General features: G+C 41.6%; 1 protein-coding gene across 1 annotated transcript; it reads left to right on the plus strand.

The window, feature by feature from the left end:
* Positions 1-308: 308 nt before the first annotated feature.
* Positions 309-11,526, plus strand: c19h5orf34 (chromosome 19 C5orf34 homolog). The gene is made up of 11 exons (XM_071352517.1): positions 309-603; positions 683-772; positions 1,018-1,314; positions 1,441-1,721; positions 1,847-1,948; positions 2,166-2,286; positions 5,487-5,578; positions 5,872-5,941; positions 6,039-6,121; positions 6,282-6,328; positions 10,742-11,526. Exons 1-11 carry the CDS (start codon positions 394-396, stop codon positions 10,948-10,950), a joined length of 1,602 nt encoding a protein of 533 aa, XP_071208618.1. The 5' UTR covers positions 309-393; the 3' UTR covers positions 10,951-11,526.
* The last annotated feature ends 356 nt before the right edge of the window (positions 11,527-11,882 follow it).

Below are 11,882 nucleotides of genomic sequence, written 5' to 3' on the forward strand. Positions count from 1 at the left end.
GATGACATTATTATGGATTAGAGCAAGAATATTTGTATTTGTCAAACGGCATTCAAGCATCGATCATCATGTGACCAGAATAAGACCCTCGATATTTATTGTAAAGGAGCATCAAGATCGCCGTGCACTTTCACCACCCAGTGAAGTGCATAATTTACAGATGGACTTTTATTTCGTGTGTCTAGCAGTGTGTGGCTTCTTTCAATATACGTGTTACCTGAAAAGCTCAGTAGGTGGCGCTATGCTCATTTTGGTCAAAGTATGTGCAGTAGAAGAAGCAGCAGCAGCCAATAGGAGCACAACTTTCATGTAGCGGGAATTTTGTTGTTGACAACGCTCCTAAACGTGATTTGGTTTACTATCTAGCTAGCTAGAATATATAAAATAACGTTTATGATGACCAGCAGCAACACTAATATCAGTTTGATGATCATGTACAAGGATGAGTCGGTGGACGTCCGTTACGTAGATGATTCCCGTTTGCACTTGTCGCCCTGTGGCTCGGAGTTCATGTTGGAGAAAGCCCCTGCACGATCTGCACATCCTCTTCAGTCTAGTGAGAAGGTTCGACAGAGGACCAGGTTCGCCACCAGCAGCTACAAGGTAGCTAACATCAGCAGAACCCAATCTCATAATAAAAACAACCCATATGTTTGCCAATCGTGATTTGTCAATATTCTAGGACCTGATGCTTGGTGCTTTGGAGTTCAGGAACGAGTATGCAACACGACCATACCTGCCTGAAGAACTCATCCCGGACGACCACAGAAAGGTAGCTAGCTAGCTAACACAGTTTTGCTAACTATTCGTTTTTTTCCAGAAGAAAGAAATTAATTACCACATTATGCCTACACTTAATTTTTGTGTAATTGGGACATTTTTAAATCATCAAATACACATCGCACAATTTCCCCTGTCTAACAGGACATTATTTTGCCCACAGTTGTCCACTTACCACAGGAAACTACCTAGTTAACCTTTCACCATTGAGATTGTGCTTTTCACCTCGTCTTACAGCAGGTCTTCAGCATTGACCCTGAGGTGGAGTGGCCTGCATGTTATTCCTGTACTGCTGAGGTGGGATTGAACCGAGAGATCGTTGTCAGTTCAGTGGAGCGGAGTGCCAGTCTGCTGCTTTCTTCCTCTGGAGAGGAGTTCTCTGTAAACTTCACCTGCAGACTTAGTCACAACCAACACCACAGGCCTCGGAGCCGAGACCCAAATAGGTCTGTCACTGAACACACACAGCAAGACAACCAAACCTGTAGGCCAAAGACTCCATCTCAACAGAGTAGCGCCTGTGCTGAGCAACAGGTAAGGCTTGCAATGCTCAAAGTGCTCTGGATTCTTGAATGTTTATTTTTAATTACAATGTCAATGTGGTTGTGTGAAGCCAATGGTAAGTTTCTTTATTATTCTGACAAACTTGTATATTCTAAGCAAGGAGCGGTATACCTGTCCACCAGAGTGGTCCAGCACCACTCTGTCTCCTTTGTTCCTCTGGTGTGGCGCTACCCTCTGTCTCTGGCCCTTCACCTCTGGCACGCCCAGTCCCAGCCGCCCTCTGGAGAGAGGAACAGGGGGGAGACAGAAGAAGAGACAGCCAGGGGGAGAGATCAGACTGAGAGAGCAGTGACAATGACAAACACATCAATAGGAGAGAGGAGGTCTCACCTGCCCCAAGCCCTGCCTCTCGGATGCCCTTCCCCTCATCAGCACAGGTTGATTGATTCATTTTATTTTATGAAAATAGACAAAGATATTACTGCCAAAACTGGTAGTGTATAATTAGCTGCATGTAAACCTCTAGCAGTAAACTATAGAGATGCATGTATTTTTACTGTAGGTGGAAGTCCAGGTACTCTCTGGTCCAAGATGAACAGGAGGCAGACCAAGACCTCCCTACAGAGTTGGTTAAAGTGGTGTGGTGCCAAGGGGTGCTGTACAGGTACCTTTCTGCAGGATGATACGTATTCACGTGACTTTATTTGAACAGGCTACTGTTTCTTGTTATATAGATGATTAATGAGATACTGTATTCATACATCATAGAAAGCATGTGACATCTCAACTGTTTCAAAAATGGTGGTTGACCAACCTTGTGTCCAGTTATTTTCTTCTGTCTAATCATCATTACATTCTGTCTGTCTGTTTCTCCTGTCCAGGATAGTGGATGGAGCCATCCCAGTTGTGGAGGTTTCTCCAGGGGATGGTTCAGTCATCAGGTCTAACGGAGTGCTGGCCAGCTACTTCACTCACCACAGAGCTGGCCCTGGGCCTGGGGAGGTACAATACGTCACCTAATCCAGGGTTTCTGTTAGCGGGTAATAGCCGGCTTTTGGCCAATTAAAAAAAAAATAATAATAATAGAAAAGACGATTTAATCAAATTGGCACCGGCCAATTGTCCGGGAGAAGAAAAAATCGCATTGTGAAATACTGCTTTTTAGCCTATTAATTGATGGAAATACATTTGAAGTCGGAAGTTTACATACATAGCCAAATACATTTAAACTAAGTTTTTCACAATTCCTGGCATTTAATCCTAGTAAAACTTCCCTGTCTTAGGTCAGTTAGGATCACCACTTTATTTTAAGAATATGAAATTTCAGAATAATAGTAGAGAGAATTATTTATTTCAGCTTTTATTTCATTCATCACATTTCCAGTGGGTCAGAAGTTTACATACACTCAATTAGTATTTGGTAGCATTGCCTTTTAAATTGTTTAACTTGGGTCAAACGTTTCGGGTAGCCTTCCACAAGCTTCCCACAATAAGTTGGGTGAATTTTGGTACATTCCTCCAGACAGAGCGGGTGTAACGAAGTCAGGTTTGTAGGTCTCCTTGCTCGCACACACTTTAATTTCTGCCCACAAATGTTCTATAGGATTAAGGTCAGGGCTTTGTGATGGACACTCCAATACCTTGACTTTGTTGTTCTTAAGCCATTTTGCCACAACTTTGGAAGTATTTTGTGAAGTGCACCAGTCCCTCCTGCAGCAAAGCACCCTCACAACATGATGCTGCCACCCCCATGCTTCACGGTTGGGATGATGTTCTTCGGCTTGCAAGCCACCCCCTTTTTCCTCAAAACATAACGATGGTAATTATGGCCAAACAGTTCTATTTTTGTTTCATCAGACCAGAGGACATTTCTCCAAAAAGTACGATCTTTGTCCCCATGTGCAGTTGCAAACTGTAGTCTGTCTTTTTTATGGCGGTTTGGAGCGGTGGCTTCTTCCTTGCTGAGCGGCCTTTCAGGTCAATATAGGACTCGTTTTACTGTGGATATAGATACTTTTGTACCTGTTACCTCCAGCATCTTCACAAGGTCCTTTGCTGTTGTTTTCAGTTTATTTTGTACTTTTCGCACCACAGTATGTTCATCTCTAGGAGACAGAACGCGTCTCCTTCCTGAGCGTTATGACGGCTGCGTGGTCCCATGGTGCTTATACTTGCGTACTATTGTTTGTACAGATAAACGTGGTACCTTCGGGCGTTTGGAAATTGCTCCCAAGGATGAACCAGACTTGTGGAGGTCAAAAAAATAATCTGAGGTCTTGGCTGATTTCTTTTGATTTTCCCATGATGTCAAGCAAAGAGGCACTGGGTTTGAAGTTAGGCCTTGAAATACATCCACAGGTACACCTCCAATTGACTCAAATTATGTCAATTAGACTATCAGAAGCTTCTAAAGCCATGACATAATTTTCTGGAATTTTCCAAGCTGTTTAAAGGCACAGTCAACTTAGTGTATGTAAACTTCTGACCCACTGGAATTGTGATACAGTGAATTATAAGTGAAATAATCTGTCTGTAAACAATTGTTGGAAAAATACTTGTCATGCACAAAGTAGATGTCCTAACCGACTTGCCAAAACTATAGTTTGTTCACAAAAAAATTGTGGAGGGGCTGAAAAACTAGTTTTATTGACTCCAACATGAGTGTTTGTAATCTTCCGACTTCAACTGTACCAGTTGATGTCAATACATTCGACTTGTCAGGCTTATCGGTCTTTAAGTTAATTTGCCTAATTTAGTGGAATATAATTGGGGTGTATTTACAGCATTTTCATTATGTATGTTATTTATCACACGCATACAGATACAGAGCCTTTGAGTGGAAAATCTGTCAGATGCTGCAGCATCTCAAACATAGGCAATGGAAGGCAGGCTTCATCAGTGTGTCACACATCACTTTGGAATGAGCTGGAGGCAGTATGCATTTTGAAAACATATACTTCATTGTTTGAAACTTGAATGTTTTAATACATAGTATGAGGCATGTCTTACCCTGCTTCAAAGTAGCCTAGCCAAATTCGGACCATGTCCGTGGAGGCAATTTATATATATAACTTTTATTTATTGTCCAGTAGCCAAAAGCACAATCATAGTCATATTAGCAAACCATGCTAGTTGATCCATGTTAGATCTACCCTCTTTCTACATTTTCGAAAGGCTATTTTCATCTCTGTCACATATAACCGCTCACGTGCGGTGCCCTTTTGACAACAGTGTTTTCCCGCTAATTGCATTATGGAACGAACATTTGCACGTAGTCTACTGCCTTGTGCACATTGCTATCTCTTAAAATGCTGATATAATGTTAAGAAATAATAGTTTAAGTTAAACGTTCTAATCTGTTGCATCACTCAATAGCTTAAAAAACAATCAATGTAGCCTAGTCTTATTGGTTGTATGAATTTAGGATCTATCGTCCTACAACTGTCCCAGAGTCTGTTTTGAAGATGGCTATTTCTTTCTCGACAAGCTGACCAATAGAACAGGTAAACTTTTCTACTATGGGGATAGTAGATTGACAGGCTAGTGATTTTTGCGGTTCGGTGCTTGTCTTGTTTCCTGAGGTAAAGTAAATGTGGACAGTTATTCTCACATCTTCAAAGTGCAAATCAGAATTCGTTAAAGACCGCACATCGTTGCATCCTGGACTTACGTGTTCTGTTAATATGAATTAATAATTATCTAAATGTGATGTCATTCTGAGCACCTTGAGTGGACGTCCTAATCAGGTTACGCACTCAATGCAGATGGGTCCGGTAAATATCTTAAATGTCCTGTAAATTAAAATCCTTTCGGTCAAATGTCCTGCTCCACATTTTCCTAGTAGAAACCCTGACCTAATCACGCTTTTTGCCCGTACAATAGCTGTTGATATTTCCTTAAGACTTGTGCTACCCAGTGTACACCCTGTAATTTGAACCCTGCACAGAGTAGCAGTCTGTCATGTCATTTATGCTGGCTATATCCTGGCATGTGCTTACATGCAGTAGAAAGCCATCTTTTGTTATTACCATATCATACAGATTTTACGGCAGTACAGACTTTTACAGATGCTTCCATGATTAATTGTGGAATCTTAAACAGTTTTGGGATGCTGACACAAATCTAATAGGAGTTCCAGTATGTGTGTAGTTATGTTTTAGGACCGACTGATAGCATTGCTCATGTTCTGGTGTTTCCCTCAGGTAAAGGATGTGACGTACCACCTGAGCAGCCTCCCCCCTGACACACCTGGGCAGGTCTACTCTGTGTGCTCTATGGTGACTCGAGCCAGCAGGTGAGGTACGGCCGTAGACCTGGACCACCTCTGATGACTACGGCTAGCACACCTCTAGACTTCAGGCAGTGCTACTACCTTGTTATTAATCATCAGTAACATTTGAATTATTAATTACTGTAAATCAACAAAACTGTTCATGGTTGTGGCCAATTCTATATTAACTTCAAATTCTATTCATGAGTACCCTCCAATATTATTGCCTTTGAGTTTTTTTGAGTTTGGAAGAAAGGCATTTGACTGTAATTGTGCATGTAACATTAAAAGTTGAAAGTGAAACATTGTTTTGACAGGATCCTGAAGTACTACAACCAGGCCAGACACTCTCTAAAGCTCCCTGCTACACAGAGCTGCTTGAAGCAGGTTAGACCATGCACATGTTTCATCCCTCCATACAGTTGTGTGTGTTAGTCGTTTGTGTATTGCTGCATTGAGATGCATTGTATTTCTCTCTCTGCAGGAGACCAGTTCAGAGCCCTTTGTACAGGAAGTACACATTTCTGAGTCTGGTTACATGAATATCACTGAAACAAGACAAAGCAGGTAAGATAAAGCAGGTCTGTGTACCAAAATCATCGAAGTTTAGACATTAATGCTCAGCTATGTTGTATTGAGTGAAATGTATTTTTAAATGGTGTAAGTGTTACGCTTGCTATCATAGCAATTATTTGCTTAGTAAAATATGATTTGTCTTCTGTTTCAGGCCTAACTGTGTTGCTCAAGAGCTGGAGAAGATCAAACGCTTCAACTGTATCCTTAGTGTCACTATTCTGGGTGGCTTTTATGGGTAATAAGCCAGGGTAGGGTACATAACTGTTTCTGAATTCTACAACACTTTCTACATCGTTGTCTTTAGCAAGACAACACCACATTGGCTTAGGAAGAAACAGACCAGGCTAATGCATCCAGGCTAACAGCTAGAGTGCCTTCAGAAAGTATTCAGACCCCACACTTTGTGTGTTACAGCCTGAATTTAAAATTGATTACATTTAGATTTTTTTTGTCACTGGCCTACACACAATACCCGATAATCTCAAAGTGGAATCAGGTTTTTCGAAACAAGTATTCAACCCCTTTGTTATTACTAGCCTAAATAAGTTCAGGAGTAAAATTGTGCTTAACAAGTTACATAATACGTTGCATGGACTCACTCTGTGCAATAATAGTGTTTAACATGATTTTTGAATGACTACCTCATCTCTGTATCCCACACATACAGTTAACTGTAAGGTCCCTCAGTCGAGCAGTGAATTTCAAACACAGATTCAACCACAAAGACCAGGGAGGTTTTCCAATGCCTCACAAAGAAGGGTACCTATTGGTACTGTAGATGGGGGGGAGACATTGAATATCCCTTTGAGCATTGTTATTCATTACACGTTGGATGGTGTATCAATACATCCAGTCACTACAAAGATACATTTAACCTTTATTTAACTGGGCAAGTCAGTTAAGAACAAATTCTTATTTACAGTGACGGCCTACAGGCATCCTTCCTAACTCAGTTGCCAGAGAGGAAGGAAACCGCTCAGGGATTTCACCATGAGGTCAATGGGGACTTTAAAACAGTTACAGAGTTTAATGGCTGTGATAGTAGAAAACTGAGGATGATTCAACAACATTGTAGTTACTCCACAATACTAACCTAATTGACAAGGTGAAAAGAAGGAAGCCTGTACATAAATCACATATTCCAAAACATTCGGGAAATTATTCAGACACCTAGACTTTTTCAAAATGTTGTTACGTTACAGCTAGGGATGCACCGATATGACATTTTGGGCCGATATCCGATATTTTCCTTGCCCAATAAAGCGATACCGATAACCGATATTTACATTTTTGCTGCCTTTTAAGCATTCTAGTACAGTTAAATAGTTAAACACACACATGGACGCAGCGGTCTAAGGCACTGCATCTCAGTGCAAGAGGCGTCACTACAGTCCCTGGTTCGCATCCAGGCTGTATCACATCCGGCTGTGATTGGGAGTCCCATAGGGCGGCGCACAATTGGCCCAGCGTCGTCCGTGTTTGGCTGTCATTGTAAATAGGAATTTGTTCTTAAATGACTTGCCTAGTTTAATAAAGGTTACACACACCACACCACACTGACCAAAAAGTTATTTTGTTGGCATTTACGTACATCGCCATTACCAGTAAATCATAATCAAAACCTATTTATTTCACTTGCTGTGCTGTTTCGTTCTTCAATTGTTCAGTCAATACCAGGATTTCATCATACATGACAAGCAGTGAAGTTACAGCTCTGTCTGTCCATGGCTTCTCTTGCTCGGTGCGCACTGTCACTGTGTCCGTTTCTATCCAGCTGTGTATGTAACATTTCACGTGAACCCTGTTTCTTGTCAGCATCGAGCATGGTGGCGACACAGTAAAGAGGCTCAGAGAGAATGCCACCGAATCGCTTGTTCACAGCCTGGAGTACTTTTTTACGTTTTAACCCCACGGTTACTTGGTAGTGTGTACCGTTGTTCGATTAGTCGGCGAAAGCCAACATCATCCACGACAGAGAACGGTTGATTGTCAGGGGCAATGAATTACATTATCTTGGCGTTAATGGATTTCGCCTTTGAGTTGTCTCTCTGAAATGTTCTTAATCTTTCAAATGACTGCTCAACTTGAACTTGTTGAGTTGTTGTGAGTGTGCTCTTACTGTTTTTCTACTTTTGTTCTGTCTAGCGCTGTATTTTTCGTGGCGTCATTACGTCATCTATTTACGTTATATACGTATCCACGTCAGCTTTGACATCGGTTTTGCACATCGGCCTTAAACTAGACATCGGGCGGATGTTGGTATTTTTAGCTGATATCGGCCAATTTCTGATATTCTCACTGATATATTGTGCATCCCTAATTGCAGCCTTATTCTAAAATGGATTGCTTAGTTTTTTCCCCTCATCAGATCTACACACAATACCCCATAATGACAAAGCAAAAACAGGTTATTAGAATTCTTTGCAAATGTATTAAAAATATTAAATGGAAATATTAAATTTGCATAAGTATTCAGACCCTTTACTCAGTACTTTGTTTGAAGCACCTTTGGCAGTGATTACAGCCTCGAGTCTTCTTGGGTATGACGCTACAAGCTTGACACACCTGTATTTGGGGAGTTTCTCCCATTCTTCTCTGCAGATCCTCCCAAGCTCTATCAGGTTGGATGGGGAGCATCGCTAAACAGTTATTTTCAGGTCCCTCCAGAGATGTTCAATCAGGTTCAAGTCCGGGCTCTGATGTGTCCCGAAGCCACTTCTGCGTTGTCTTGGCTGTGTGGTTAGGGTTGTTGTCCTGTTGGAAGGTGAACCTTTGCCCAAGTCTGAGGTCCTGAGCGCTCTGGAGCAGGTTTTCATCAAGGATCTCTCTGTACTTTGCTCCGTTCATCTTTCCCTCGATCCTGACTTGTCTCCCAGTCACTGTCGCTGAAAAACATGCCCACGGCATGATGCTGCCACCTCCATGCTTCACCTTAGGGATGGTGCCAGGTTTCCTCCAGATGTGACGCTTGGCATTCAGGCCAAAGAGTTCAATCTTGGTTTCATCAGACCAGAGAATCTTGTTTCTCATGGTCTGAGATTTCTTTAGGTGCCTTTTGGAAAACTCCAAGCGGGCTGTCGTGCCTTTTACTGAGGAGTGACTTCCGTCTGGCCATTCTACCATACAGGCCTGATTGGTGAAGTGCTGCAGAGATGGTTGTCCTTCTGGAAGGTTCTCCCATCACCACAGAGGAACTCTGGAGCTCTGTCAGAGCGACCATCTGTTTCTTAGTCACCTCCCTGACAAAGGCCCTTCTCCCCTGTGTTTCTGAGTTTGCCCGGGCGGCCAGCTCTAGGAAGAGTCTTGGTGGTTCCAAACTTCTTCCATTTTAAGAATGATGGAGGCCACTGTGTTCTTGGGGACCTTCAATGTTGCAGACATTTTTCTATGCCTTGACACAATTCTGTCTTGGAACACTACGGACAATTCCTTTGACCTCATGGCTTGGTTTTTGCTCTGACATGCACTGTCAACTGGGGGACCTCACATAAACAGGTGTGTGTGCCTTTTTCAAATTAATTGAATTTACTACAGGTAGACTCCAATCAAGTTGTAGAAACATCTCAAGGATGATCATTTGAAACAGGATGCACCTGAGCTCAATTTCGAGTCTCATAGCAAAGGGTCTGAATACTTATGTAAATAAGGTGTATTTCATAAATTTTAGAATAAGGCTGTAATGTAACAAAATGTGGAAAAAGTGAAGGGGTCTGAATACTTTCAGAATGCACTGTACATCCTGTTTGCAACATTGCACTAAAGTAATACTGTAGAAAATGTGGTAAAGCAATTAACTATTTTTCCTGAATACAACGTGTTATGTTTAGGGCAAATCCAATACAACGCATTACTACGTACATTACTAAGTACCACTCTCCATATTTTCAAGCATAGTGGTGGCTGCATTATGTTATGGGTATGCTTGTAATAGTTAAGCACTGGGGAGATTTTCAGGATAAAAAATAAACAGAATGGAGCTAAATCCAGAGAAATCTGGTTGTCTGCTTTCCAACATACACTGGGAGGTGATTTCACTTTTCACCAGGAGAATAACCTAAATCACAAGGCCAAATATATACTGGAGTTGCTTATCAAGAAGACAGGAACATTCACTGAGTGGCCGAGTTACAGTTTTGACTTATGTCTACTTAACAAATCTATGGCAAGACCTGAAAATGGTTGTCTAGCAATGATCAACAACCAATATGACAGAGCTTGAAGAATTTATAAAAGAATAATGGGCAAATGTTGCACAATCCAGGTGTGGAAAGCGCTTAGAGATTTAACCAGAAATCACTGCCGAAGGTGCTTCTACAAAGTATTGACTTCGGGGTTTGAATACTTATGTAAATTAGATATTTCTGTTTTTAATTTTCAATACATTAGCAAAGATTTCTACGAGAATGTTTTCACTTTGTCATTGAGAGGTATTGTGTGTGTGTAGATGGGTGAGGGGGAAAAATACATTTTTTTAAATCCATTTTAAATACAGGTTGTTACACAATGTAAAATAAGTCAAGGGGTATGAATATTTTAAGGCACTGCACCTGTCCTTGATTAACAATAGGCTAACCAGTGGATGATGTGTGTTCTTTAACCAGCTCTACCCAGTTCTGTTGGAGAACAGTCATCTTCTTAAAGCCCAGAGGGGTTCTACAGTGGTGGGCTGTGGTTCTAAAGAGCACGTGGCCCACTGTGAGCCGGTCAGCGAGAGCATCGCGGAGGCCCTCCAGAGAACCTCCAAAACCATCCAGGATATCGACAACCTCCTCTCAGCCACAGTACTTTCTAGAGACACCGTCATGCAGGGCAGCGGATAATACAGTCCTGTGTGATGTAGGGTTTACTGTCAGAAAATACTTCTTGCAAATGAGGAACATGTGAAGCAGTCAGAATTATTTATTGGTTTCAGTTTCACTAAGTAAGCATTGTCAGTGTCAAATGCAACCGTCATCTAGTGGCAGTTTCATTGCTTCTTTACTTACAGTTGAAGTACAGACTGCAGGAAAAATAAAATAGTTTTCGATGATTGTGAGGCTCAGATATAGGTTATGGTGTCTAACACTGTCCTGCAGACTAATGTTTTGTGTTGTGCTATACAGGATGTGTGTCATTTATACTCTACAAGGTGGTGGAAGCGTTCCACAGGGATGCTGGTACATATTGACTCCAATGCTTCCCACAGTTGTTAAGTTGGCTGGATGTCCTTTGGGTGGTGGACATTCTTGAAAAACCCAGCAGCGTTCCAGTTCTTGACACAAACGGTGCACCTGGCACCTACTACCATACCCTGTTCAAAGGGACTTAAATATTTTGTCTTGTCCATTCACCCTCTGAATGGCAAACATACACAATCCATGTCTCAATTGTCTCAATGCTTAAAAATCTTTCTTTAACCATCAACTCAATTATTTTTCTACAAGCCTATGGATTGCTTATACATAGAAAAGGAAACTGTATTCATCCCCCTTGGTGTTTAAATCCATTATTAAAAAATTGAAAGAATATGGCACCACAACAAACCTGCCAAGAGAGGGCCACCCACCAAAACTCACAGACCAAGCAAGGAGGGCATTAATCAGAGAAGCAATAGAGACCAAATATAACCTTGAAGGAGCTGCAAAGCTCCACAGCGGAGATTGGAGTGTCTGTCCATAGGACCACTTTAAGCCATACACTCCACAGAGCTGGGCTTTATGGAAGAGTGGCCAGAAAAAAGCCATTGCTTAAAGAAAAAAAATAGGTAAACACG

Source organism: Salvelinus alpinus, chromosome 19 (genome assembly GCF_045679555.1).
Source record: "Salvelinus alpinus chromosome 19, SLU_Salpinus.1, whole genome shotgun sequence".
Taxonomy (NCBI): domain Eukaryota; kingdom Metazoa; phylum Chordata; class Actinopteri; order Salmoniformes; family Salmonidae; genus Salvelinus; species Salvelinus alpinus.